The following is a 22,296-nucleotide window of genomic DNA, read 5'->3' as shown; positions in this document are numbered from 1 at the left end:
TAATGACATGGAACTGACTATAGCAACATGCTACACAATAAATAGGAGCAACGTGCAACAGAAACAGAATTGTTCAGATTTCCTCTGAATGACAGAAGCAACCTGGAGCTTTGGTAAAGCTCATTCTAAACTCTAAACGTGACAGTCATATGAAAATGTCTGTTATGGCGGGATACACAAGAGTGAAACATTACAAATTCCAGTCTTTGTAAAAAGTGTATAAAAGTAATGAGAACCAAACAAAGGTTTGGTAAAACCGCTAGCAATCCAGGACTCATGAGATGTGCATAATATCTGCTTACTTATATTAAAAAAAAAAAAAAAAAAAAAAGTGTATCCAAAAAGTCACTAGTACCGATTAATGTGTGGCTGAAAAAACCTCAGCCTAAGGTTTTCAGTCTTATATGTGACTTTTTAGGTCTTTGGTCGGACCCAGTACAGCATTCATGTCCCAATGTAACAGCCTAGTGAAGACTATGATCCTTTCAATATCATAGGTCAAATCTCCCAAATAAGATTGAGTTAATTTACAGTTAATCTCAGCCCTTACGAGTTAACATAACATGTTTCAAAATTTTAAAGGGACACTTCAGGCGAAAATTAAACATACACAATGCTCTCCTTATACCAATACAGTTGATCAGCCAAGATGGGTTTGATGCCTGATGTTTGCTTTATTTTTGCACTGGAGCTGGAGGAAGCTTATAGCTACTATTTTATGTGGTTTCTGACTATATGGCACATTGTTGTAATGTATAAAAAAAAAAAAAGAACATAAGTTATTCACATAGCAAAAACCAGTAGTAGCAGCCACACCGAAGCCAGAATCACTTTCTTCCTCAGCACAGTTTAACATCACTCCACACAAGCATCAGACTCAGGAAGGAGCCCGAAGACTGAAGGCAGAATTGTACATCAGAAGTGATTTGGATGAAATTAATTTCGTCACAGACTTATTTTTCTATTTTATGAAACCTTTTGTCCATTGAGGTGAGTGCGTGAGGACTTATCCTTGTAGCTTGCAGATGCAGAAGCAATGTTCAATCATCAAACCTGTCTTGGTTAATCAGTTGCATTCGGGGTATGGAAAACATTGTGTAAATCAAACTATTCACAGAAATATTCCTTTAAAAGAAATTCTGCTTCACCATATGACAACCCAGATATTTACATAAAAGAACTGGCCCTTATAGAGGAACAAAGGATTAATAATACAGACAACAGTATAATGTTTGCTTCAACATTTCTCTACAAGCTATAAAAGAGAAAGAAACTGAAAAAACCTCATCACACTGACCTTTTTTTGGTTTAAGCACATGAACTGTAACTTTCATGAGACCAGTTTTGCACAAGGTCCATGTTCCCTTATTCACGATTAGTATGCAGGAGAAGTGGAGAACGTAGCAGAGCCAGATGTTTAATAGAAGCCGAAGTTAACTACCCTAATCACAAGGCAGAAAGAGTAGTTAGCTTTTGCATCAGTGAGCACCAGGACTAAGTCTGTACTTATACTCTAGATGCTGACTCCCCCTTGTGGTTCTCCAGAAAAAAAAAAAAGAAATAAAAATAAAAATAAAATTTAGAGATGAGAAGCGTGCATAAATGCACTGTCAGTAACAAAACTGTTAAATACTCTCTGAATGAGCCTTTTCAATATATCTCAATATTTCTTACATTTACATGAGTCAAAGCAGTTCCATACATAACTGTTAATTAACCAGGCATTTTAATAAAGTATAACAAAAATATAACATCACCAAAGTCATACTGTGATGAATGTGGAACTGAACAGGAACAGAAACACACTACAGACTTTACTCACTTGTGTGTCCACACCAGATCACCAATTATTCTGTCGCTCATCTCAATTTCAGTGCCCTTAATTCAATACCATCACTTTTACAACAGTTTACAGAGGACGATGGCTGTTTTCCCAAACCACATCATCTCCTGAGTGCCGCCGTATCCTCTGGCCCACGCCACTGTGGTTCTGCGTCCTTCTTTCTTCACTCTTTTCACTTACTCTACCATCCAGACATGATTTAGTCCATTACTCCTTTCGGCAGTGTTCCGTTACTGTGCTCCCATAAATATGAGGAGTTGAGATTGAGATTACACAAAATGAGCTTTAATGACATTGAAACCCATTCAGGAAGTCCTAATGGGTTTGAGACAATACCATTTGGCAGCTCTGGACGAGCTCCCAGTTTTGAGATGAAGAACTGGCAATTTTAGAAATGTGACCGCTGAAATTGTAGCAAGACCACATGAACCAAAATAGAACATAATAGCCATTTACAGTTATATTACTCTTCTGGAAAACTGCAGAACTTGGCATGACTTTCAAATGAAGGGGTCATAGCCCACATGTCAAAGATTAAAAAAAAATAGAAAGAGTCGAGCTCTTAGACGGCCCCCGACTTCTTCCATTTCCATTCAGCAGAAATGATGAAGATAATGGCATTAGGAGCCACGAAACAGAGAGGATTAAATAAAATAATAGCGTAGACTCATGGCAGTCTTCAGGGCCCAGCCCCGAGCTCCAGGAGGACAACCAGCCTCAGTTTCGATCTTCAGTTCCCATTCATCTCCTCTGGGCCTTTAGGGATGAGCAGACTCACCCTGCCGGCGGCGCTCGCTGCACTCTTTATCACCTCCATCCACCTATATGCGCACACGCATGCACACACACGCACAAAATTGTTCCACAATTCACATTATGGCTAATGCCAAAATCTTGTAAAATCTTCAAATTGCTAATAAGGTCTCGGAATACCATGTCACACCGCAATGAATGTCAGAAATCCAGCATACTGTTTTGTTATAGGTACAAGTCATTAAAGATTAATAGCTATCCAATGTTTCCTGGCATGTTACTTAGTACTACTCATCTACCTCCTTTCAAATAAGAAACTAAGGAAAGCAGGGTCTCGGAGGTGACGCAGAGACGCCAGATGGCTTGGGTTTCAGCAAAAACATTACTTTCTGCAGAATCCTGTAATCTGTGAAAATGCTCCCATTATTTCCATTTTGTTGAGGTTGAAATGCTGCTAATTAATTCTGCTACATTCCTCAATGTGAATAAATGAATTATGTAAGTGTTTTTGGCTTTGTTTTTGTTTTTCTCTGATTTAGACAGAGCAGGATGGGAGCTCTCGCTGCACTGCACTTAATATTAATTTTCCTCTTAAATGTGTGTTTATGGATCAACTGAAATCAGCTTTAGCTAGCAAGCTAAATATAAGTTACAATTCTAACTTCCCTTGGCAGTGTGCCAATGTGTATAGTCCTGTACACGTACATTTGTGAATTCCAGGTCAGATGACTTATAATTTTTTAATTACTTTAAACAGTAAGCACACAATCTACACACAAATTTGGAACACATTAGGGATCAAGTAGTACTGCTTCTAGATTACTAGTCCATTTATTGTTTGGTAGTTAGAAAGAAATTGGCTTCCTAAATGAAATTAATGTCAGCTCAATCTCATAACACAACGCAATGTCTATTCCCAAGCCCTAAGCAAATAAATGAAATGAGAACACTTAATTCAGTAAACATTTATATAAATTCTGGTAATGATAATAAAGAGAATGAGAAAGCTTTACCTTTCAAAGGTATACTCGCTTTCGGCCCTGAAGAAATAAACATGGGACTTGAACTGCAGCTTGAAGACATATTCTTTGTGAATGCTATCTGATTCCCCAGGTGTGCTGACCGTGTAACCCAGAAGAGGCAGGCTAGCCAGAGGGAAGTCATCCTGGAAGAAAAATAGAACATCATGAACTCCCAAACCCCAGACGAAAAGTGGCCGAGGCTCAAAATGGATGTTGTTACAGCTGTTGCTGCAACTGAACGCAGGGTTATAATCAGCACAGCACGTTAAAAGAGAAGTCATTTGGAGAAGCAAAAATAACACTGTCCGAGTATGAACACACTAAATCGGTTTCATTCAGATGTGACAATTTGGTGGTCCTCGCTCATGCTCGTTATTCTTGAATGAACAGTGGATTGTTTTGGATTCACAGTTGTAGAAATCTCAGACTTCAGTATTTACTTAACATTGCCATCCTTTCTAAAGCCTCATTCAAGAACTGTACCGACTGACTGGCCAGGTCAGAGCTGCAAAAATAAAGGATTTCCAATTATTAACACACACCCAGTACAATATCTGCATTTTGCATACATTGTGGTAAAAGAATACATCAGCCAAAGTTTGCTTCTTTAGTTTTACACTGAAGCTACAAGACCAATGAGTGAGGGAAGCCATGTTGAACTGCTACGGAATCTCAAACAGATTTGCTTATGTGACAGCTGTCTATAAAAACAAACAAACAAACAAAAAAAAAATAGTATGCCACAGTATGAAAACCGTAGTAGCAGCTACAATGCAGTCGACCTGACACATATAACACTCTTAGCACATGGTTTGCTATCACTCCACAAGCATCAGACATCAAGGCAGAATTATACATTAGAACTGATATAATTCTCCCCCATCTTTATTCATATCTTTCAAATACACATAGTCAATATGTGCTACATTGATTACATAATGGTCAAATAAAAAATAAATAAAATTTAGGTAATTGAGGCACGTAGGTGCCAAGATACAACACTGAAATAAGCTATCCATAAAAAAGGAAAAATTCACCCTGAAAACTAATCGTTTCCATATATCTAATTAAGAATTAGTATTAAATGGTATTTAAAAATTTATTTTATAATGAAATTCTGAGTTTTAGTTCAAACTTTCATTACTCACAATGGTATCTGACTATTGGCTGATAATGGCATGAATGAGTGCTTGCTTCGTCTATACCTAAAGTGACTGATGCAGCAGTGCTTTAGTCCTTTATGTTCATATTTATGTTTAACTTGTATGTAGCACCGTGGTCCTGCAAGACACGACATTTCGTTCCACTAAATGTCCACACATGTAGCAGAATGACAATAAAGCTCAACTTGACTTGACTTTAGTCTGTCCAGCTCTCTCACAGATCAGGTTCCAAATCTTCAACTTCCAAGGTGATCCTGCCATCAACGTCATTGTGCAGCTCACTAACTAGCAAAGTTCAGTTGGTTGCTTGCCACACCTGCTAACTCACAACTGTGTCGTATAGCTGCATTGCATTTTGGATCTTTGAGTCCAGTGTTTGCTGCCTTCACTGTACATCTACACTGTATTTCTCATTAATATCATGTTCATCAACACTGAAAATGGTGAGTGAGAAAAGAAATGTTGTAATTTGAGACGTTAACAGCAAAATCTGACTGCTACCATTTATGTTTAAGTTCATTAAATTTTCTCTTACTAAATGTCATTGTAATCAAGCTAGGAATGTCCCCCTGTGACATCAGCATGGCACACAACTGCTAACTTCTCACAGGAATAATGAAAATACAGCACCAGCCAACAAATTAGCACCATAATCACTAATAACACCACAAAAATTTCAACATATTGTTTCAGGATGAACTTTTCTTTTGTCACTTGCATTAAACTCTTTGCAGATCATCTACATGACCTGTTGGCTGAACTGTTTAATAAACTCTAAGATCAAAAGTGATTGTTCTAATGCTTATTTGGATATTCTTGATTGAGGCTTTAATGCATCCACAATTTGCAGCAAAACTTGCTGGAGTGTTAGTCATTACCTGGTGTGTCTTATAGAAGAACAAACAGAAGTTGGTGAAGACCACCCACAATTTCTGCCAGCCGTTACTGTTTTTAAACTTCCTCAGCAGGTAGCCCGACAGCTGGTTCTGTAGAGATGGAGAAGTCAACATCTTAGCAACGTCACTGCACAAACAGGAACACCATGCTGATTTAAACCACGGCTTGACATTCACAAAGATTCAGAGCACTGCGAAAACATTCAGCTTCAAAAATGTCTCTAAGAAAACATCCAAAACTTAATTTGTGGAAACACGATCAGTTCATTAGAAAATGTCTTGCTTGGATTGGCACAAGTCATCCTCATGCTCTCCCACAGCCTGTGCTCAACGCCAAATCTGCTCCATTTCTGTGCCCGAGTCAAGAGGTTAAAATGTGATGGATTCCTCACAGATCAGAGGAAAACATTACATCATCCCACAGAGGAATATCATATGGCTGATCAGGCATGTTGCTATGTAGACCAGAAAGGGTAGCAGACATGATTAGACCAAAAATCAGGTTTGATTGTAATGGTTATTTGTGGGCCCCTTAACCCTCAGTTTCTGTTCTATATAGAAGTTTGTCTTATTGATTGAGCAAGTTTTTAGATTAAAGCACTATAACTGTAAAAAAAAAAATAATAATAATAATATTCATATTATGCCACTAATTAAGATTAAAGTAAAACACAATGGTATGTGCTGTTACAGGAAAATAATCAGTGACAAGGTGTTGTGATGCCCAATATCTTCCAATAACAGCATGTCCTGAAGTGTTTTATTCCTCTCATACCAAAGCAATTTGTCAATGATTACAACTATTTAACAATTGATAAATATATTATCCATTATTACATTTAATAATGTGGAACATCCGTGAAACAAAGTTAGTTGCTGTTAACATTTATATTATGTTATATAAATATATATAATATGTATAAACATAAATATATGTTAACCACTATAAACAGATGTTCCCTCATGAGCCTCTTGAAGTTAATAATGCAGTCTTTCATGTTAATGAGAAACCATAAAGCCCTCTATCCTAAAGATCTTGCTGTGTCAGGAAATTTGAAATTAAAGATTTAACTTTGTTACAACATGTTGACACTGGAGACTCCTTCTAAAAATTCCTCTAAAAATGCCTCTAAAGTAAATGTCTCCTCACAGAAGACTTCACCATGATTACATGTTTTTTAGTCCATTTGTGTGGACTATCCATCATACATGTCCCTTTGTAAGTTGTTGCTATAGCACCAGTAATGTATTCTTAGTAAATATTAAAAAAGAAATTTGAACACAATATGAACCCTTAACCCTCATCCGCTGGGTCTAAATTACAAGTCACTTAGAATAAACATGTCAGTCAAAATGAGGTGAATTTAAATGAGGGTAAAAAAAAAAAAAAAAAAGATAAATGTGGCTGGAGAAGATCTATTTGCTGTGTGTACCTGGTTCACGCGCAGGTAATCAGAAAGAGAGAGGTTCTGTGTGCGGTACCAGCACACGTGTGTGATGGTGTTTGGTCTCTGTCCCTGACCGAGCAGATAACGAGGGGGTAGTTCCGGAGACGCAGCCGGAGAGCAAAACACTGAACACACACAGGCAACACGACATGCAGCAGAGTGAAAGTAGAGAGAGCGAGAGGTGCAGAGAGTAAAGTGCAGAGTGAGACAGAAGAAAAGATGCAGGCATGATGCAGAAAAACAGAGACAGTGTGTTAGTGAGTTAGTAGTGTTTAATCCACAGGAAAGACCTGAGGTCTAGAAAATACTTAAGCAGTAGTCCAACACTGCAGACATGAAAATGTTGGAGAGCAGCATCAGTAGACATGGTTTTTTCATTTCTTTTCTTTTCAAAAGAGAAGTTAAGGTCAGTAATATCACTAAAAAGAAAATCTGTGATGAACAAGTGATGATCAAGAACAAACCAGAAGCTTAGGTTTCCAATAATTTCCAGACTATAAGATGCTTGTATCCTTTCTAGCAAATAATGTGTCTTATACAGTAAAGTGACATTATTTTGGAATGAGCCTAATGCTGCTGTTTGCCTACTGTTATAACATACATATACATACAAACAAAACCTTTTGAAGTTTTTTTTTTTTTTTCCCCCTATACATTAAATTTAATGCCATAAAATCATGGAACTACCAAATACAGATATTTTTTATGCACAAGAAAACTAGTTAAAGATATGAGTACACTTTTGGGTGAAGGCCATGCATACTTTTATATAACTTATCCTGTGTGAATTAAAAACCAAAGACAGCACCTGGCAGGATTACTTAACAGAAACCAATCTTATCTCTGAATAGTACTAATATCACAATGCTCATCCTTAAAATCTCTTCTCCTCAGTGTTTCACCATTTTTTCCCCCTTGAGTTACACAAACATTTAATAAAAAAAATTCATAAACAATAATAAGTTGAGAGGATTTAAACCAACTGCTAAATGAAGTTGAAAAAATATAAGGAAACCAAAACAAACAAACAAAAAAACATACGCTTCAATAATTATCCAGCAAATAAAAAACACCTCCTACATTAATAAAACGGCACATATACCACTTTGTCTATGCTTTTAGGGGGTGCGTCTTACAGTCTGGTATGGTAAGAAGACCAGGAGCTCACAACTACGGTAAGGGAGCAACAGGAAAACAGGAAGATGAGGGAGGTTAAGAAGAAGGGTTAAGAGTGAAGGGGGACTCAACAGGCAAGAGCAAGCATTTACTTCTCACTCACATGTCAGCTGTGAGGAGATTGGGCCTGCCTGAGCTGTGTGTGTGTATGTATGTGATCATGTGTGTGTGTTAGAGAGAATGTGTGTTTCTGAGCGCTACCTCCACGGCTAGGCTGTGGTCAGACATGGAGACACTGGTGTTGCGGTGCCAGCACACGTGCATGGTGGTGTTGGCACGATGGTGGCTCTGTTTGTCCAGAGAGCATCGGGACGAGTTCACATCGTCCTCAGACTCCTGCTCCAATGACACCTCATCAGACGACCCTAACGCAGTGTGCAGGGAGAGGACAGGAGGGGCAATGAAGAGGAAAGGAGCGGAGAGGAGAAAGGAAGAGAAAAGGGAGGAGTGGAGGGAAGACATTGAGGAAAAGAGAGAAAAAAAAGAAGAAAAAAAAGAGGAGAGGAGCAAGGAAAATGAGAAGAAAACAGGAAAATGATAATGTTGAAAGTAGAACAAAAACAAGTGCATTGGAAATTAGAGAAAAGAAAAAGAAAAACAGAAAGGAATGGAAATAAAAGAGGAAAGAAGACAGGTAAAAGGTGGTTGAGGAGCAGTGTAGAGAAAAAGAACAGGGAGGACAGGACATGGGGGAGAACAACAGGGAGGGTTGGGTTTTGCTTTTTCTAACTTAAGCAAAGTGGTGAAGCAAAGGGATTTAAAAACTGAAATAATCCTCACTGTTGGAGCGATCACACAGACTTGGGTCGAGAAATATATCCGATTTCTCCTGTGTCTTCTTCGCAATATCAATCGCCATGTTCAGGTCCTCAATCCACTTAGTCATCTCTACTTTAGAGCTGAAAAAGTTAGACAGAATGTGTAAGTGTGAGTCGAGGGATGAATGTATTTTGTTACGGAATGTGGATGGTGAGTCACCTGGCAGCCACCACGATGGTCCTCTGGGCTGAGTAGATGGTGAAACAGTGAGGGACTGACCACTCGTTCTCACTCTCCTCCACCTGGAACACAAGCACTCATTAAAGGCGACCACACACATGTATACACACACTGCCAGGTCGGTCTAACGGAGCATGAAGCTTTACATAAAATAACTTTCACATGTTTCAAAGAATTACAGGTGCGGTCAGCCTGCTGGGATAGTTCTGTGAAGCACTAACAGAAGAAGTCAGATGGCGCCATGTGAAGGCCAAACCAGACACACTTACCGTTTATGAAGTTACGAGTTATAAGGACAACATCTATGCCAACACTTGGCCTAATCTATGAATAATCTGACAGGGACCTCATTCAAAATGGGCTTAACCAATCAAGGCCTATCTAAATGAATATCACAAAGACACAATGTGAATAATCCATTTTATCTGTTAAATAGAACAATAAATTCCATGTAAACTGATTGTACTACTCTTACAGTCAGTATGTTCTGTGCATGGGCGTTAGATTCCTGACTCATTCTCAGCAGCATGACAGATCTACAAAAGGTCATGTTATTGTTTTAAAGAATTAAAAATGATTGTGAGACTGAATTGGAGCTAATGTTTTAAAGCAGAGTGACAAATTCTTGTTCTTGTAGTCTGTTTAGTCTAGGAATCAGACATTCCTTGGTGTTATAGTAAGACTGACACTGAATGCCAACTGTTGCATGTGCATGCACTTGTAACATACCTATAAACAAAGTTAACAGCTTGCTGAGTTTAGGGTACATGTAAAAGATATAATGACAGAGAAAACAACTATGTGCTTCAACAATGTGCAACAATGTGCTTCTAAACTAATCAGATTTTCTGTACAACTAAAATTACACTATGATCACAAACCCAACTTTCAGGGGTACTGTAATATAATTGCATCAACTGCATCACAACTCAGAAAATGCCTGAAACATTTCCACTCCTGAGACTGTGAGTATTCCAAGAGTACTGTTGGAAGCATTTCTTAAAAATTGTGAACACAACATGACATAGCAAGAGATGGGAAAAACTGGGAGAGTGGGGACTCTGAGACTAAAGCTTTGTAGGAGTTTGGGTTTGCGTGTACTCACCGGAGCATCCAGCACAATGAGCTGCATGCAGGGGTGAAGCAGAGACATGCATGTGAAGTGAGAGAGAGGTCACGCCGCTACCACACCCAATTCACATCCCTAGAAACATCTCCAAAATCCGCTCAAACAGACCACAGAACAAATCCTTAATCCATGCTAATCACTCAATCATACCCCAAAACCTCTCCACAATCCTACCCAACATGGTACAAAATCTCAAAATCATCACAGCTCAAATCCATTCCACCATCCTACCAACACACCTACCAAAATGGCCTAAAGGATTTCCAAAATCCTACCAAACATGCCTCAAAACCACAACTTTATTTAACACAATGCTAAATTAAATCCCAAAACATTAAAAAATATGTGTACACTACCCTATCCAATATACCCAACCCTTTACACAGTACCATCCAAGCTCCATACCCCAAACTCTACTACCAAATGACTCCCACATCCCACAAACCACAGAGTACTCCTCAAACCAAGACTTATATCAGCCTTAAGATGTGATGCATGTAAGTAGCCGTATCTACATAGTTACATTCAGTTAGACTTAATTTACTGCATATGAAGGACTAATCATGCAATAGTCTAGAAGACATTCCGCCACTAAATATGGAGGCTTCATAACATCCCTACCATCACTATGGAGGAGACACAGAAGAACTGATGAAGAGCCCAGATGAGTATGGAAATGTATTCAATATTACATCAGTCCAGTCCTCTAGACTTAATACTACTAAACTAATTTTATTTATTATACTGGAATTGCTGGAAATGGCAAGGGAATCTTTGTGTAAAAGACAAATGTTCTGTTTTGATGTATGAGACACTAAAAGCCCTGACAGCAGACAGAAAAAAAAAACGTTTCAAAATGCTGTATTACACTGAGTGCTCCATGGTCATTTGAGTATATCCTTTCTGGGCTTAAATGGTGTGGTGTGTTGTTTTTAAATAGCAGAACACGATGGACCTGCTGATGAGATAGTTGTAGATTGCATCCTAAATTAAACTGAACAAAGCTGAACTCTCACAATTCACTGTAGGTCAGATTTATTTATTTAAAAAAATAAAAATAAAAAATAAAAATAAAAAACAGCCACAAATCTCTGAAAAACCATAGCAAGGTCATTGACTGCTGTGTTTAAGACAAATGAAGCCTGGAAAAAAGTAAATAAGCAAAGTTTGTTGTTCTGGAAATGGAATAGAGATGGAATACTCACAAGCATGCCATGGAGGGGAAGCTGGCCATGAACTTTAAATTGGTTGGTGGCTGTGACACCTTTGCTTGTGTAAAGGAGCATGTCTGAAAACTGAGATAGGAGACTTCGGTTAGCTAAAGGTAAAGTTGGACAAATGATAAATTCTTTAGCTAGTGGTAGCTAATTTAAAGTAATAACATACGGTGAGCTAGTCACCAACTCAATTCCATTGATACAGACTAAGGGAAACAAATGGCTATCTGAATATTACCCTCTTCTGACAAAGTTTCTACGATTTTCTACACAATTTGCTAATATAGCAAATCGTGTTTGCACCATCATCAAAAAGTTAGCAAGCTGTTGAACAACCTTCCGGCTATAAGCTGGGGCGCTCTTTCCTAGCATTGCATATGAAAGATATGATATGGCCAGCCTTTCTATTTTCTCTTGATGTTTCCATATACTGTGTTTCTGATTCCTAAAATAATATCTGTCATATGTGCCCTCTAATTATTCTGTCCAGTAAAAACACTTCTACCGCCAACCATATATCAGACCTCTGCTGATGTGTGTAGTGCAGTGGGATTTGTAACAAGCTCTGTGTATAGTTACAGCATCAAGCTGCATCACAACACTGTGAAGCACATTTAGAATAAAATAACCAAAAAAACCCCTTTGTTTAGCCAAAGTCAATAAGGAGTAGATTTTTCCACTTTGTTCTAGTTCTGGTGCCAGGCAACTATGAATAAAAAGCATGAGCTGCTTGTCCTGGACACCTAGGCTAGTGATTTCAAACCCTGCTGTAAGAAAACAAGTGGTGTGCAAACTCACCAGGAAGAACATCCTTTGCTGCAGGCCTTTCTTTGTAAGCTTATAAAGGCAGCCTTCCCTGATGAACTCCTGTTGATCAAAGAGGGATTACAAACCACAGAAACCATTGCACTAATCATTTCAGTTCAATGCAGACATGCAATGCATCAAATAATTTTGCCTTATTGGGGAAAAGGTAGAACATGGGCTCTTAAACATTTAAATTTTAATTTTTTTGCCTTCATAAACATTAATATTATAAAAAACAATAGTTTTCAAACAGTAATATTTTTTCAGAAAGCCCTGTTGTGCTGCTGCTATTTTATAAATATATGTATGTATCTCTTATATATGTCTAGATTTTTTTTCTCTCAGCAAACAAAAATTAGAGAAGTCTGGGGAACACATTAAATAAAACAAGACTCGAACCCTGCCAGGAGCAGTGAGGTTCTCGATGCCAATCAGGTCCCGCTGCAGTTCTGTCAGTTTCTGGAAGTTCTCCAGTCGGATGAGGCTACTTTGCAGCTGAGCTGTTATCTCTGCCACTTCCTTTAGGGCCTCTGCAAACACACACATACATACACACTCTTTATGAACTGTGTATTATACATATTGCTCCTTAAACAGAAATACATACCAATCATCTAATGTTGCTGGGTGATTCACACATGCGACACAAGCACATGCTCACATGATTCCATGATTAAGCTCTGACCTACTGGAATTACTGAAATTACAGATGAAGTGTTGTGAGTGTGGTCACCTTTGCAGTCGTGGTGGTCCCTGTGCTCAGGGGAGTAGTGTTTACACAGGCGTTCCAGGATCAGCTTGTAGTGCATGAGCCTCTGGATGGGTTTGAGCAGGAAGGTGTTGAGGGGCAGGTAACACACCTTCTGCAGCTCAAACTCTTTATACACCGTCTCCAGCTTCTTTACACGCTTCGTTGCCTTCTCCAGCTCAGTCAATACCTCATCGTGCTTCTGTAGGTAGCTGGTGAACTCCTGAGGACCAAGGAAAAAAAAAAAGAATATGCTTGGATTGAAAATTTAAATATACAAAATTAATACATTTGATTAAACTGTGCAGTTGTGCGTTTTAATCACATTTCAAAACCGTCAAGAAAGTTCTATTCACTATTTTACTAAGATCTCACCTTCAGGGCACACATGTTCCTCAGCATAACGTCACCAATCCTCTGGTAATCTCCCTTCACATGAGCGTTAGAGCGCCCTTCCCTGGTGACAAGAGGAAAAAACATTAGAAAAACAAACACTCATCACTGGTGAAGCGTTATATCTGTGGGGCTTCTTCAGCTGCACTGTCCTTACAACATGAGGCACAGTGAGCTTCATCATAGTGCCACTGTGAACCAATCACAGGCACATCTCTTGCCAAATCCTTTGCCTTTAATTCTTTTTAATGATTATTGACAGGTATAAAGATCATAAATGCTGTTCCAGCTTTACACTTGTGTAATTTAAAAAAAACCAACAACAACAGAAACTACAAATAAAATAATACACTACACGCTGAACAGAATTTGGTGCTGGACACTAGAAGGCTTTAACTAATCTCAGTAATTGATATATTGGGAAGCGTGTTGAAAAAAACTGAAGACAGAAATGAAAACCTTAAAAAACAGATCTGTTAGAGAAACCTTTTGCCATGTTTCCATCATAGGAAGGGCTGAAAATGCAGGGCTGATTTTAGTTGTTCTTTAGTTCTAGTTTTAGAATAGGTGCAGACCAGAAATCCAGAAATTAAGTCTCTGATCACTCAAATGAAAACTTCACAGAATGAACCTATCTGCCATTTTCAAAAATGAAATGGTACAAGATCACCAAAGTGTAAAGTTTTTTTTTTTGTTTGTTTTTTTTTTGGCATAAGTGTCAAGGCAAAAGCGAGCCCAAGTGCTTTTTCTACATGTTTTTAGAGGACGGATGGCAAATAGAAAAAAGTGTGAAACTGCAAGTTACTTTAACACTAAAGTAATTTTGCAACAGATGTACACAATGTTTTCTGTGTTGCTGTACTTTTGCCATGTGCTGAAATTTCACACAAGTCCTGAAATAAGTCCTCAAAATGAAATGTGCCTTTGGTCCACGATTGATTATATGCAGTAAGAGAGAGGAGATGAGTACCAGAGAGCCAGCCTCTGGTCGATTTCTTTGAGAAAGCCTCGATGAAACTCATAGATGGGGTCAATGTTGGAGAAAAGGAGGGTCATCAGGCCTTCAGGCATGGCATTCTCTTTAATCACTGCACTGCGGAACCACTGAGGAGACAGACAGACAGACAGACAGACAGACAGACAGACAGACACAGACACACACACACACACACACACACACACACAAGCGTAACATGAAACACACCCTTATTAGACACAGACATCAACATCATTTTGTCTGTGTCTATGAGTCACACATAAAGCAGATACAGACACTGGACCCAATATTGTTTCTGCATGTGCAGAACACATTTACACAGATATACCACTCTAACAGTGACATTCCCAAACCTCCTGCTTTCACATGCAAACTTTTCTTCAGGAACAGATTTGTTAGCTCACCACTGTGATAACCTCCAGGTCCTTCAGGTACGTCCTCTCAGTCATCAGAATCTCTTTGGCAATAAAGTAGGCTTTATCAGTGGGATATCTCTGGAGAGAAACATAATGAAGCACACAAATATCAGTAAACATCCCCACTCATGTCACAGTACAACATTATAACAAGGATGAATATAACTGGTCAGGAATAATTTTCAAATGTATTATTATTGAGGTAGCATCATAATACTTGTAACATTATATATACATTGCACACAGAAAAGCAGATATATGTTTAATTACAAGTTTAAGGTAGAAGCAGTAAATCCCAGTGGAACCTAAATACATGATAACCTTCCATTTTTTCAGACTCTTTTTGGGTTATATACCTGCCCTTTTTTGGTCCAAACCAGTGTTCTATGTAATGACTGTTTAAACGTAGTACCCTATGGTGTGATTAACTTTCCCTACACAACCTAGAACAGTATACCTTCCTCCTGAGCTCCTCCTCCTCCTCCAGTCTGGCGCTGCCCCCCTCGTTGAGAACAGGACTCGAAGGTGCCTGGCTGGGCAAGCTGAGCGTGGACATCTGGAAGGACGAGGACACACTCAGCGGACACTTAGACCCAAAGGGAGACAGCTGGGGGCTGTCCATTACAGGACCTGAGAGATGAGAAAGAAGGACAGGGAAAAAATTAATGCAGCCATGAATTAAAAACAAAATGGGATGGAAAAATAACTGCTCCAGTACTTAATACAGGTGGATAAGATGTTGAAACTTGATGTTTTCATAACACACAGAATAATTCGCATAATACACTGTATACTTCTCATGCCCAAATCCTTATTTAATAGCAAAAATACAAAACACTGAAAGCAACAATATATAAATTCTGAGGATCTGGAATGTTACTGCAAGCAACTTGCAGGAACATTAAGTTCTATCAGTTGCTGTGTGAATCTCTGTTCTGCACAGATGAATCCATCAAAACTCATTCAAGTAGTATTCAAAAACCTGCTGGAAAAGTCTGGAAAACCTGAGTCTGGAAAATGCACCAAATCCAACCCAAACTATTTAATCCGATCTGAATTAGGCTTAATGAATTATTTTCTGGGGCACCCTAGAGCGAGCCACCACAGTGAAGAATAGTTTTTCCTCTACAAACTCAAAAAAAGTTTTATTTAAGAAGGAACAAGACAGGGGAAAAATCATCACACAATCAGTGCAAAAACAAATAAAAACTTCATTTTGTAGTTTTAACAACTACTGGTCAATGTATCAACATTTGTCAATGTTGTAAAAGCCAATACTTCTGTTATTTTAAAAGCATAGTGTGATATAATGATATCTCAATTACAGTTAATTACATTACCCAGCCCTTAAATCATTTGGAGAAAAAGAATGGAGGAAAAAATATGGAAGGAAAAAAATGGCATGTGTGGATAAGCAGTCACATATGCTTTTACATTACAATTCATGTTAAGACTGGTTTTAATCTCAGTCTAGGAAACAATGTACAGGACTGACAAGTTGAGAAACACCTAAACAAGAAGGAAAACAGGTTGATCTTGTCAGTCTAAAGGAGCAGGTCACACACATGCACATGGATGTGACGAACTGAGCAAAGAAAAAAAAAAGAAGAAGACAACGCAATATCTGTACTCATAAGATCTTGCCAAATAAGATTTGGTTTCGAACACAAACCTTTTAATCATTTGCAAACTTGTACTGGTTTCAGTATGGCAAATGTCACCTTTGAATACTAAGCATTTTTACGAGTATGCTTTCTTGAGTATGTAGACCAGCTGTTCCATATAGCTTACACCCAAGAGAACAAACTCGTATATATTTGGACGGAGAACAGCTCTGAGGTACTTAACATCAAGCTCAGATTTTGGCATTGAGGGTGGGGGCAGGATACATACATACATACATACATAAATAAATAAATAAGGCTGACAGTCAGAACTATCACCTACCAACAAAGACTCTCAAAAACTGTTAAATTTCAATTAACACATTTCAGAAAGGAAAAATCAGGAAAGCTCTACACACAGAGAAGCAGACTATTTAGTTTTCATAGAACAAACTGGTCTTGAAAAAAAGAGTAACAGAAACAGCCGGAAAAAAAAAAACAACACATCGCCTCGAAAAGGAAAGGAAAAATGTGACTTTATGAACCGGAAGCAATTCCTGAAGAGGAGGCTTATCGGGAATGCGGCCAGGCTGGCCAGACGGTTTACAGTTTAACTGCAGTGTCCCACTGGGTATGACACAGGAGACGGGGGAGGAGGATAAGACAGCATTAAGGGCACTTAGCCAAAATCCTGCACAAAGACAGAAGCAACTCCACAGGAAGAGCTGTAGCTGTGCATCTCTCAATCTATCCAGTCGTATACCAGACTTCGATTTCTATTCCACAAACAGAGGAAATGGCTGCCATTTCAGCATTCTCGATTTCACAGTGCCAGACAACTGCACAGCTGTTTAGAAGTGGACATTTGAATTCTGATGTGCCCCACCCACAATGTGCTATCTGTTAAAAAAAAGTCTCTTTTCTGATAAAAGAACACCACTCTAAACAGACACCAAACTATAAGCAAAGACTAGAGAGTTTTTGATCATACATGGAATATTATGTTGGTACTCTAAAGCCAAATGTAACAAAATAATTAGACTTATAGCAAATTTGGAGTCCTACAACATTCACAAATCAATGGGTAGAATGGTATGAGGGAGTCTGTAGCAGACCTTGGCATTAGGAATTGATTTACACCAATCAGCCAAACATTAATACCACTGACAGGTGAAGTGAATAACATTGATTATCTCGTTACACTGACAAGTGTCAAGGGGTGGGATATATTAGGCAGCAATTGAACAGTCAGTCCTTGAAGTTGGAAGCAGGAAAAATGGGCAAGCATAAGGATCTGAGTGACTTTGACAAGGGCTAAACTGTGATGGTTAGGCGACTGTGTCAGAGCATCTCCAAAATGGCAGGTCTTGTGGGGTGTTCCCGGTATGCCGTGGTTAGTACGTACCAAAAGTGGTCCAAAAAAGGACAACCGGTGAACCGGCAACAGGGACATGGGCGCCCAAGGCTCACTGAAGAGCTATTGTAGCACAAATTGCTGAAAAGTTAATGCTGGCTATGATAGAAAGGTGTCAGAACACACAGTGCATCACTGCTTGCTGCATATGGGGCTGTGTAGCTGCAGAGGTCAGAGTGCCCATGCTGACCCCTGTCCGCATTTACAATGGGCACGTGAGCATCAGAACTGGACCATGGAGTAATGGAAGGAGGTGGTCTATGAGGTGGTCTGATGAATCACGTTTTATTTTACATCATGTGGATGGCTGAGTGTGTGTGTGTCACTTACCTGGGGAAGAGATGGCACCGGGATTCACTATGAGAAAAAGGCAAGAAGAAGTGACAGAAGCACTGTGATGCTCTGGGCAATGTTCTGCTGGGAAAATATGGATCTTGGCATTCATGTGGATGTTACTTTGACAAGTACCAACTACCTAAACATTGCTGCAGACCATGTACACCCCTTCATGGCAACGGTATTCCCTAATGGCAATGACCTCTTTCAGCAGGATAATACTCCCTGCCACACTGCAAAAACTGTTCAGGAATGGTTTGAGGAACATGAGAAAGAGTTCAAAGTGTTGACTTGGCCTCCAAATTCCCCAGATCTCAATCTGATCGAGCATCCGTGCTGGACAAACAAGTCCGATCTATGGAGGCCCCATGTTGCAACTTACAGGACTTAAAGGATCTGGAGTCCATGCCTTGACGGGTCAGAGTTGTCTTGGTGGCACAAGGGGACCTACAAATATTAGGCAGATGGTTTTAATGTTATGGCTGATCAATGTATGGTAATTTACATTCAAAGTGGCTTTTTAACAGACATTGGTGTGACACTAATACAAATCTTACTATTTGTATCCTGATTGAGAACCTGTATCTGTTTACCACTGCATAATGATTCCTATTAAGGTAGAAGGGATACCAATAATAATCTGCACCTTCCTTTTTTATACAAAATTTAAAAAGCTTATTTTTTCCATTAGAGTGTGTGTACCACTGTCATACTGATCATGTGACCTGGTTACTGGCCTGCAGTAATGGCAACCCAAACAGAATGTGCCAATACTTTCATATGAATGAAAATAGAGAGCAGCTTAAGTGGAAGGTTTCTATTTTTGTTATTATTTCAATATCATCTGACAAATAGTTAGATGTTTTCTGTTAGTGTATCTTAAACAGCCTTTTATTGTGCATATAGGGCACTATGTATGTTCTACAAAATAAATACAGCATACCCTATGTAGTGAGCATACAGTGAAAACAACTTGAAGATAGCAGCAGCAAGATATTTAGTTTAACTCGAAGACATCTCAGAGGAAGACAAGATTACCATGGGTAAAAAAAATCAAATGTGAAACAATACGATTTATAATAAAATTATGATATTACCTCCTAAAGTATCAGAAACAAAGACATCTGAAATGAGAACTAAGTAATGTCCAGCTAAAAATGGCGGTTGTCTGAATTGAATGAGGATGTGTGATTACCGATTATAGCACTATTTCCAGTTCCACCCATAAGTCCCTATTTGGTTTGCTTAAAACTTTGGTAAGAAGGGTGAACAAAATTGGTTCAGCTCAATTTGCAACTCAAGTGACAAAATGTCAGTTCATGGATTTGTTACCATATCGTCCTGTACTTCACTGTCCAGTGCTAGTGCTGTTTTCATTCCACACATTCTATATCCAGAGTGAATGATTTAAGTACAGGGCTGAGAATTCAAGGCCTTTACAGGCCCAACACTGGGAGCTGAAACCATAATATTACTGTCAGTAGCAGAAAAATTTAGCCACTGAGTTATTGCCACACAAAAAGATCCTATCTAAACATATTTTTTTTGGTACATGGATAAACAGTACCTCATGTAACCGCTGCTAAACTCCCAAGCTTTCTAGTTTATTCTGCCTGCTTTCAGTCTGGTATCTCCACTGATGTTTCTCATTTATATTCAGTGATCTGCTATAAGTTGAGTTCTGTTGAAAGTGACTATGAGAAATGGCAATGCTACTTGCATATACTTAAGAGACAAAGGAAAATGTGCATTTCTTGGGCTCCCGAGTTGCACAGCTATAGGCTTCATACTACTGAGTTCAAATCACAATGATGCCGGAACCAGAAGCATCATAACTAACCCTGCTCCCAAGATAGGAGGGATGCTACACAATCACTGGGCCCCTCATTTTTGTGTGTGAGTGCATGTCAGTGATGGTGGGGAATATGGCATTTTAAAAAAAATTTGTGCTGGCTGGCTTCACCTATCTTGGAGGAAGCACACATTAGTCTTTACCCTGCAGGAGTTGCATAAGCCATGATATAGTGAGACCTAGAATAACCCTGCACTTCTTTGGTCTGAAACAGAACCTAAAAGTGAAACAAAGATGGTTTCAGAAAGGTTATATGGTGGTGAAACACACCTGCTCCATGATAAAGACTCCAAATCAAAGCCTGAACCATTGTAAAGAATATGTGGAGGTACTTCTGGATGGTCAGGAACATGTTCAGTTGTTGTGTGTTTCCTCCACACATACTTTAGCGGCTGTTGTGGCACAGGAAAGACAGACGCTGTCTCACCATATTGGAATCTGATGCTATATACTACTTACAGCCATCACTTGGCTAGGAATCTGTGTGTTTTTACACTTTCACACAGCTGCACAGGGCAGCACCTAAACCACAGCACCTGGCTGCAGAATAATGGCCAATTATTCACCAGCCTTTTAAGAGCACTGAAAGCATTTGTTTACATTTTCCATGCCATTGGACTGTAATCTTATGAAAGGGAAACTCTCATCCAAGCTTACTCAAACAAATAAAACTAAAAATTACAGAACCTAATGCAGTCAAACAATCATAAATAGAGGAATTTCAGCATGATCAATTAACATATAACTGAAAAAAGCAGGGTATTGAGTATTAACTGTTTGAATCAAATCAAGCATGAATAAATGTATTAGTTGATATGCAGCAGTTCCAGCATTTAAAGCCGGTTAAAGATATTTTAATAGGACATATTAGTCATATTTTCGCCATATAAGTAATAATAAAAGAAACTGACAGAATGTTAAGTCTTAAATTTCATGTACCAAAAAGCAAATGGTTTATTTAAAAAGAAAACACATACACACATAATTACACTTTTTTCACATTAATTGTTATAGATTAGGCACTTAGGTTTTTTGGTGATTCTGAAATTAAGAGCTTTTAAGTGAAATTAAGTGGTCTTTTTTCTAAAATGATACCAATCATTAATTTAATAAAATCAAGAGAGGAAGATGGAAGGGGGGGAAAGAACAGGAAGATAATACTCAGAGCAAGGATGATCTTGCCTGTGTGTCTTCACAAACTGTTAAGTTCTGCAAAGATTTGTGTAGTGTTAATTTCTAGTTTCTATATTTGTAGTTAATGGACATAATTGATAGAATGAATAAAGACAGTACACAAAACATGGGCATTATTACAGGTTGGAAAGTTTCCATCTGTGGTCAGTGAGCACAATGGGTTAGTCATAGTGGTCAAGACTCAACCTAGTTCAGATTAATCAGCAAATGGTTCGAGTCTGTGTTAACTATGACAGTGTTCCATATTTGTCTATACAATTTGATATGACTTTATCATATTAATAGTTTTTAAGTGCTTGCTAAACTGCTTTCTGATAATTACTAAACCTTCAATGGGCTACTGCAAGACTCAATAAGAAAAGCAGCACTTTGTGATCACCTTGCTTTGATCTTACCATCCAGACATGTGTGAGAGAAAGCTGCAGGGTTACTGCAAAGCTCAGGGTGAGTAATGTGTCTATGTGAAGAGCAGACGCCCAGCCTTCATAAACAAACCTTTGACCATCTTGGGTAAATCTTCTGCTGCCGCTACAGCTTCAAAGCAGCATTAAAACCCAAACAGATGTTTATCGTTATAAAAGCTAGCCAGAGCACATCGGGTTATGAAGTAAAACTGCATTAATGCATTAAGAATTTAAGGTCAATTAAACAAACAAAATAGCTTGAGTCTATGGACGTGTCCAAAACATAGTTGTGCATTTTTCAGATCATTTCCAAAAACAGAATTTCAGCATGCCTCAAACTCATCTAATGCCACATTGACAAAGGTCCAAGCTTGTCCAAGGATGGAGGTAAGTCAGCTGGATGGCTATTCTGGGCCCAGTTACACTGCTCGTCCTCGCTTGTGAGAGTAGAGAGGTTTTAGGAGGAAACAACTGCACGCATTTGG

At 38.7% G+C, this 22,296-nt stretch overlaps 1 protein-coding gene across 3 annotated transcripts in view; it reads right to left on the bottom strand.

Annotated features, from left to right (window-relative positions):
* Positions 1-319: 319 nt before the first annotated feature.
* The window catches only part of farp2 (FERM, RhoGEF and pleckstrin domain protein 2), a 57,913-nt gene continuing 35,936 nt past the window's right edge, over positions 320-22,296 (bottom strand). For 2 of the 3 annotated variants that reach the window (XM_053227434.1, XM_053227436.1), the window contains exons 14-27: positions 15,465-15,637; positions 14,996-15,085; positions 14,565-14,698; positions 13,577-13,658; positions 13,187-13,424; positions 12,853-12,983; positions 12,445-12,513; positions 11,635-11,724; positions 9,280-9,362; positions 9,082-9,200; positions 8,503-8,666; positions 5,660-5,767; positions 3,610-3,761; positions 320-2,664 (exon numbers count right to left, since the gene is read on the bottom strand). In XM_053227434.1, the coding sequence (XP_053083409.1) occupies positions 2,574-2,664; positions 3,610-3,761; positions 5,660-5,767; positions 8,503-8,666; positions 9,082-9,200; positions 9,280-9,362; positions 11,635-11,724; positions 12,445-12,513; positions 12,853-12,983; positions 13,187-13,424; positions 13,577-13,658; positions 14,565-14,698; positions 14,996-15,085; positions 15,465-15,637 (1,724 nt within the window). In that variant the 3' untranslated portion in view covers positions 320-2,573. Of the gene's footprint in view, positions 2,665-3,609; positions 3,762-5,659; positions 5,768-7,110; positions 7,251-8,502; positions 8,667-9,081; positions 9,201-9,279; positions 9,363-11,634; positions 11,725-12,444; positions 12,514-12,852; positions 12,984-13,186; positions 13,425-13,576; positions 13,659-14,564; positions 14,699-14,995; positions 15,086-15,464; positions 15,638-22,296 lie in introns of those variants that run through there. The other variant, XM_053227444.1, reaches the window with a different exon arrangement.

The sequence above is a fragment of the Pangasianodon hypophthalmus genome, chromosome 2 (assembly GCF_027358585.1).
Source record: "Pangasianodon hypophthalmus isolate fPanHyp1 chromosome 2, fPanHyp1.pri, whole genome shotgun sequence".
NCBI classification, from domain to species: Eukaryota; Metazoa; Chordata; class Actinopteri; order Siluriformes; family Pangasiidae; genus Pangasianodon; species Pangasianodon hypophthalmus.
The sequence above is the reverse complement of the archived record's forward strand: the minus strand, read 5'-3'. Positions and strand labels throughout refer to the sequence as shown.